The 7,530-nt window shown below is 32.6% G+C and overlaps 1 protein-coding gene across 3 annotated transcripts; it reads left to right on the top strand.

Moving 5' to 3' along the window:
* Positions 1 to 1,532: 1,532 nt before the first annotated feature.
* LOC107878072 (UDP-arabinose 4-epimerase 1) lies at positions 1,533 to 7,261 on the top strand. Of its 3 annotated transcripts, XM_047393726.1 has the most exons (11): positions 1,540 to 1,811; positions 2,914 to 2,964; positions 3,239 to 3,363; positions 3,457 to 3,570; positions 3,653 to 3,760; positions 3,891 to 3,982; positions 5,476 to 5,617; positions 5,818 to 5,912; positions 6,201 to 6,330; positions 6,536 to 6,680; positions 6,758 to 7,261. In XM_047393726.1, exons 3-11 carry the CDS (start codon positions 3,241 to 3,243, stop codon positions 6,973 to 6,975), a joined length of 1,167 nt encoding a protein of 388 aa, XP_047249682.1. In that variant the 5' UTR covers positions 1,540 to 1,811; positions 2,914 to 2,964; positions 3,239 to 3,240; the 3' UTR covers positions 6,976 to 7,261. The 3 variants fall into 3 exon arrangements, with proteins under 3 accessions (XP_016580432.2, XP_047249682.1, XP_016580433.2); XM_016724946.2 differs by lacking the exon at positions 2,914 to 2,964 and having other exon boundaries at positions 1,533 to 1,811; XM_016724947.2 differs by lacking the exons at positions 2,914 to 2,964; positions 3,239 to 3,363; positions 3,457 to 3,570; positions 3,653 to 3,760; positions 3,891 to 3,982.
* The last annotated feature ends 269 nt before the right edge of the window (positions 7,262 to 7,530 follow it).

The following is a 7,530-nucleotide window of genomic DNA, read 5'->3' as shown; positions in this document are numbered from 1 at the left end:
TGGTATTTCGAATACTTCATTATAATAAGAAAAGTTATGTATTTCATAGTTCAGCAAAAATAATTACAATCGTTAATCAAATATACTTTTATATATATACTAGAGGTGCATGACCCGTGTCAGCACGGGCCCAACCTATAAATATTTTTTAGCACTAAAAGTTGATATGATGAGATACAAACATAAATGTACATTGATTTAATTAAATATTATTAATTTTGATATATAAATGACTTATAATAATTAATTAGGAGTAATATAGTAAAAAATATTATTAATTCTAATGCATAAATAATTTATAATAATTAATTAGGGGTAATATAGTAAATCACGGAGTAATTAGGGGTAATATAGGCAGACATGTCATCTATTTTTTTAATTAAATATTATTAATTTTTTAATACATATAATAATTAATTAGGGATCATATAGTAAAATCACGGTTAAAGAAGTTGAAACAAATGTCATAAATATCTATTTTTTAAATTAAATATTATTAATTCTAATATATAAATGACTTATAATAATTAATTAGAGGTAATATAGTAAAAAAATATTATTAATTTTAATTTATAAACGACTTATAATAATTAATTAGGGGTAATATAGTAAATCACAGAGCAATTAGGGGTAATATAGGCAGATATGTCATCTATTTTTTTAATTAAATATTATTAATTTTTTAATATATAAATGACTTATAATAATTAATTAGGGATGATATAGTAAAATCACGGTAAAGCAGTTGAAACAAACGTCATAAATATTTATTTTTTTAATTAAATATTATTAATTCTAATATATAAATGACTTATAATAATTAATTAGGGGTACTATAATAAAAATATTATTAATTCTAATATATAAATGACTTATAATAATTAATTAGGGATAATATAGTAAATAACGGAGCAATTAGGGGTAATATAGTAAATGATAGGGTTAATATAGTAATTTAATTTTTTAATAAAATATTATTAATTTTTTAATACATAAATGACTTATAATAATTAATTAGGAATGATATATTAAAATTACGGTTAAAGCAACTGAAACAAATATTATAAATATCTATTTTTTTAATTAAATATTATTAATTTTTTATAAATGACTTATAATAATTAATTAGGGGTAATATAATTAAAAAAATATTATTAATTCTAATATATAAATGACTTGTAATGATTAATTAAGAATAATATAATAAATCAAGGAATAATTAGAGTTTAATATATTAAATAATGAAGGTAAAAAAGTAAATTCACAAAGAGGTGGTCGAAACCACCTCTTCTATATAATAGAAAAGGAATATATATATATATATATATGTATAATAATTATCATTGATTATTATTTTGATGGTGGACTATATTTCATATTATAAAACGGATTGCATGAGATGATAGTGTAAACAGAGTCCCCTATAGACCAGGACTCTTTTCCACACACAGCTAGCAGAAGAAAAAGGGGAATCATCAATGCTAAAACAACTAATGGCTGTTTTAATTTAAGTGTGACACAAATTTTTAATTAAATACTTACTGATAAAAAATACATCTATTTCTTTTGTTAGTCTCAAGAACATGGTCCACTTTTCTTCCACTGCAATATTTTCTTTATTATTTTCAGATTTTATAAATCTACGTTTCTTTTAGTATTATTTGACTTCTTCTTCATCTTTGTCTTTATATGCACTAAAATTCTTCCCATTGTTTTCTTCCCTTAACATTAATAACATTAATATTAGTTACTTATATCACTTAAGTTTTGGCTTAAAGACAAAGTCTCGAACGTTTCCTCTTTGCTTTCAGGTAAACTACCTTTAATAACATTTTTTTTTCCTTTTTTTTTGTTATTTGTCATCTGTGATTTTTTCAATGTAATATTTTTTTGTTGATTATGTAAAATAGATTTTGCATGTGATTTGTATGTGGTACAAATTTTTGGTGATCATCTTCTGGGTTTTTTTAAATTTTATTTATTTATTTATTTATTTATTTTTATATAACTTGTTTGGTGAATTCTCGTGTTTTCGTTTTTATCTTTCTGTATTTTACTTATTTAATCTGTTGGCAAAAGCTTTAATTATTTCTTTGTTATGAAAAATTTCGTGCTATATGTGTGTGCGCGCGCGCGACGTGTGCATTGTTTAAGTCATTAATTCTATGATATGTTAATAAAGAATTCATCAATTATAATTCTGTGATTGTTTTGTGACTGTGTGTTTTTCAAATCAATTTCTGATTATTATTATATTATATTTTTAGTAATTTAAATAGTTGTCTTTTTGATTTTATGTTCATCTTTGCGTTGAGGTCAGGGGCGGAGAGGAAAATTATATTATATATACAACGTTAAAATTATATTTTATATATATCCCGTAGATGGTGAATCCCCTCACTTTTTCGTTATTTACTTTTTCATATTTTTGAACCCCTTAATGAAAATACTAGCTCCGCCCACTCGGTTAATCTGCCTTCAACTTCCTTCTGCATCATGGCTTTTTCCAGAGTGCAGGCTAATCATGTGCTGGAAATTGGCATGTAATTTGTATTTAGATATATAGGATAGTTTGTTAGGTTGGAGTTAGGTGCTTTTATGAAGTGCCGATTGAATTGAATACTTGGATTATATATCTCCCTTTTGGGAAGGAAAAAAAATCCGATTTGGTAGCAAAAATATATTGACTTTTTGAGGTGGAGCAAATATTTTCACTAAAAGATGTCAAAATATATAGAAGTAAACGCTCCAAGAAGCCAAGGATTCAATGTCTACTATATATACATAAAAACTAAATTTGATTTTGTATTACGGTGTAATTTTCCAGAGGAAAGGGTTTGGATGAACCCCTTGCCCCCCATAGCTCAGCCCCTGTTGATTTTTCCTTTCATCCATCTTTTTTTCTATCCGTAGGTCGGCCTCGCGCAGATATATTTTTGCCGGGGGAGATTGTTTCCCCTTGAGGTATTGCCCTTCCTGTATAACCGAATAGCTCTTTTCTGTAAATCCTGTTCATGAGGTTGATGATCCGTTTTTAGTAGTTAGGATTATGTATGTGAAGTTTTGATGACTGGAATTCTATGGCCACGGAGCTTCAATTGCCTTGTGGATTCTCATAAAGGAGTTTATCTGAGTATCTTGAATTGTCAGGCGGTGAAAAGCTGAAGAACCTAAAACGTACAATAGAGAAATGAATTGAAACATCGATAACTAAAGATATTTGCACATTAACTTTCAGGCATGGATTTCGTGGAGTTAAAGAGAAGGAGCAGCACCTCTAGGAGACTGCTCTTGCTTGCTGGCATTGCTGCAATTTGTTTACTTATATTCAGAAATTCGTCTAGTTTTAGTACCTCCGTCAAGGTGATTGTCTGACTGATAATTAGATCACATGTCTTACAATATATGTTTTAAAGAATCTGTCGGTAATAGGCAATCCAAATTTGTTATTTTCAGTTCTCTCAACATGAACCAGGTGTAACTCATGTTTTAGTGACTGGAGGTGCTGGCTACATAGGTTCTCATGCTACCCTACGTCTCCTAAAGGATTCGTATCGTGTAACTATAGTGGTATGCCCCTTTTTCATTTCAGAGTCCGTTCACGAATCAAGTTTTGGACGTTCTGTCTTACTCATAGGCTTTTTTCTAATAGGATAATCTTTCCCGTGGAAACATTGGCGCTGTAAAAGTTCTCCAAGAACTTTTTCCTGATCCAGGGAGACTTCAGTTTATTTATGCTGATCTGGGAGATGCTGCAGCTGTATCCTGGATAATTTTTCTTCTTCTTTCATGTTAGCTTCACGACTTATCTCCACTTTTAGTCTCTCTGTAGCATCTTTCATACTGCTTCCATTATCACCAGGATTTTTAATCCTTAACCAACACCTCAGATTAACAAGGTCTTTTCACAAAATGCATTTGATGCTGTGATGCATTTTGCAGCAGTTGCATATGTCGGTGAAAGTACTCAAGAACCGCTTAGGTACTTCCCGAATTATTAACCTCAAACTCAGCTCATTCGTCATTCAGTTCGATGCATCTTCTAGCTACCTGAGATTGATAACGTTATGATTAAAGAAAAATGTTGATCCTATCTGACAACTGTTGGAGTCCCACATCTGAGGGTTAAAGGGGTTCTTGGTCTCCTTATATTGTCTTGGGCAATTCTTCCTCATGAGCTAGCTTTTGAGGTTGAGTTAGGCTCAAGGTTCATTTCTTTATCATGGTATCAGAGCCAGACCCATCTCACCCAATGTTGGGCCTCCGGATTGAGATTCGGGAGAGATTTTCCACGCCCACTTAAGGTCTGGGCATGAGGGGGATGTTAGAAGAAAGAGAAGAAAGTCCCACATTAGTGGTTAATGAGATGAGTGGTCTTCTTATAAGGCTTAGGCAATCCTTCTCCTCTTGCCTGGTGAAGCATAATCCCAAGTTGTTTGGTAGCTCTGGATGATCTTCTTAGTTCAACTTTTGTAGGTACTGAGAGTGACTCTTCTACATTCTGCAGATTATGAGTGTCTTCTTCTTGAATGCCATTAGGATCTTGTATTGATGTATCTTCAGTTTGTGACTCATGTAAAGTCTCACTAGGACTTGTGTGACTTTCTGCATCTTCTTCTACTTCTGCATCATCATGTGTGGGAGATCTTAGTGTAAGAAATTCTACAGAAGATTCTGAACTTGGCTTCTCTATAAAAGGAAATGAGTCTTCCTTGAATACTACATCTCTGGTAACAAATAGCTTATTAGTACACCAGTCTAATAGTATATAACCTTTCTGAGTTGCAGAATAGCCCATCAATACTGCAAACTTGGCCCTTTCTGCAAGCTTATCACCTCTTGGCAATATTGAGGCATAGCATTTACATCCAATCACTCTTAGATGTGTCAAGGATGGAACCTTGCAAAACAACATCTCATAAGGACTTTTACCTTCTATGGATGAAGATGGTAGTCTGTTAATGAGATATACAGCAGCCTTAACATTCAACCCCAAAATCTGATAGGCATCTGTGACTGGAACCTGATTGCTCTTGCAACATTTAGTATCTGTCTATGCTTTCTCTCAACCACACCATTTTGTTGTGGTGTGTATGGACAGCTACTTTGATGTATGATTCCCAAGGATTGAAACAACTCTTTGCATTTAGAGTTAATGAACTCTGTCCCATTATCTGACCTCAGTATCTTTATCTGAACACCAAACTGATTCTGAATCATAGTGAAGAAGTTCTTTATGGCTACAATGCACTCAGACTTTAGTTGCAACAAATGTAATCATGTATACCTACTATGATCATCAACAACAGTTAAGAAATAGTATTTCTTGTCAAAAGTAGGTGTCTTATAAGGACCTCAGAGGTCCATATGTACAACATCAAAACATCTTGTTGCTCTGGAAGTACTGACAGGAAAAACTAGTCTAGTTTGTTTTGCCTTTTGTCTGTCTTGTAATACCCGTTGAGTACTTTGCAGGTATTATCATAACATCACATCAAATACTCTGCTTCTGGTTAAGGCAATGGCAGCACATGGTGTAAAGACGCTAATCTATTCAAGTACCTGTGCAACATATGGAGAGCCTGAGAAAATGCCTATTACGGAAGTGACTCCACAAGTTAGTAACTTTTTTTTTTTTTTTTAACTTTGTTACTAACTTCATAGTTATATTGATGCTTCATTGGTAGTTGTATCAATTAGAAAAAGAAATCTCTATGTCATACTGGAAAGAGAGTTTGTTCCATTAGACATTTTTACATTTGCCGATGTCTGGAATATTTGTTACTGATTCTACTGTTTAACTGTGAATGCAAACAGTCCCCAATAAATCCATATGGAAAAGCAAAGAAAATGGCGGAAGATATCATACTGGACTTCTCAAAGACTTCAGATATGGCTGTCATGATTTTAAGGTTTGTGTTGTACTCCGTTATCATGAAAAGGGACAGTCAGCTGATCCTTAGTAAGGAAGTACATTTCGGTGATTGAATTAAATTCATTATCACTATAGGAATGGTTTCGGTTCACCAACTCGAGCAATGTCCGAGCACCTCTCATAATAATGCTAAATAGTTCATGATAAGTAATACTAGTATTTGCACCTTCGGTTTTCTGTACCACTGATCCTACGTCTATTTCATCTCCTTGTACATGAACATTTTCCAATGCAAGTATTTGATGGTCTACAAAATACTATTCAGGTACTTCAATGTGATTGGCTCGGATCCTGAAGGAAGGTTAGGAGAAGCTCCGCCCCCAGAATTACGTGAGCAAGGTCGGATATCTGGTGCTTGTTTTGATGCAGCCAGGGGCATAATTCCAGGATTGAAGGTATGCTTTAATAGGTGGATACTGAATGCTACATTTTCTTGCTTTTCTTTCTTGACTTTTCCCTAGTATTAGGATTAGTACTGAAAGTATGACATGATTGTTCTGTTTGCTAGTTGTCTCTTTGCCTGCATCTTCCAAAACAGGCAGGTCGTTTATGTTTACAGGAATGTAAAACTAAATCTTTATTTTTATCTGGTGATTGCAGATAAGAGGAGTAGATTACACCACACCCGATGGCACTTGTATAAGGGACTACATCGATGTTACTGACCTAATTGACGCTCATGTTAAAGCTCTCGAGCATGCAAAACCTAGCAAAGTTGGCATCTACAATGTCGGGACAGGAAAAGGTTACCATCTACTGCGCACAAATTAATTTTTGGTACACAAGAAGTGATTTTTGATGGTCAAGTCCTTGTCAATACAGGTAGTTCAGTGAAACAATTTGTGGAAGCTTGTAAAAAGGCAACAGGAGTGGACATAAAGATTGATTACCTCAGTAGACGTCCAGGAGACTACGCTGAAGTCTACAGTGATCCTTCTAAAATTAGACGCGAACTAAACTGGATAGCCAGATATTCACTCGAGGAGAGTTTAGCAATAGCATGGAGATGGCAAAAGGTACACAGAAATGGTTACAACTGAAGTAACTCAGTTTTGCTAACCAGGTTCCGTGGAGAACCATAATGCATAGCCAATTCTTGCTACTCGTTAATATCAGATATCAATCCCATTTTGTTACAGCTTTAATTTACAGTTTGCTAGATGTATACTTACAAATAATTCTAGTCTGGCTTTGCATATTTTTGTTCATCAATAGGCAATTTACTTCCCAAGTGGATTGAAATATTGGATAACATAGTGTATACATGAGACATAAAGTGACAAGAAAACTTCTTGGGAAATGGAAATATTCACAGATTCTACGGCATCTTAGTTTTCTTTTTAAAATCTAAAAGATAATATATCAAAACCCCTAAACTTTGTCGCTCCGATTTACTTTTATTTACTTTAGCATTTAAACTTAACACGCATTTATTTACCCCCCTTGATATCTTTAGAGTGAATTAAATTCACCTCTAATGCTGATATGACATTTTGTTTTTAAAAAAAGAAAAAAAACGCGTGAATTTTTTTTTTTTTAAATCCTACTAATATATATATATATATATATATATATATAAAATAGGAAAAAAACAA

Source organism: Capsicum annuum, chromosome 7 (assembly GCF_002878395.1).
Source record: "Capsicum annuum cultivar UCD-10X-F1 chromosome 7, UCD10Xv1.1, whole genome shotgun sequence".
In the NCBI taxonomy this organism is placed as follows: Eukaryota; Viridiplantae; Streptophyta; class Magnoliopsida; order Solanales; family Solanaceae; genus Capsicum; species Capsicum annuum.
The sequence above is the reverse complement of the archived record's forward strand: the minus strand, read 5'-3'. Positions and strand labels throughout refer to the sequence as shown.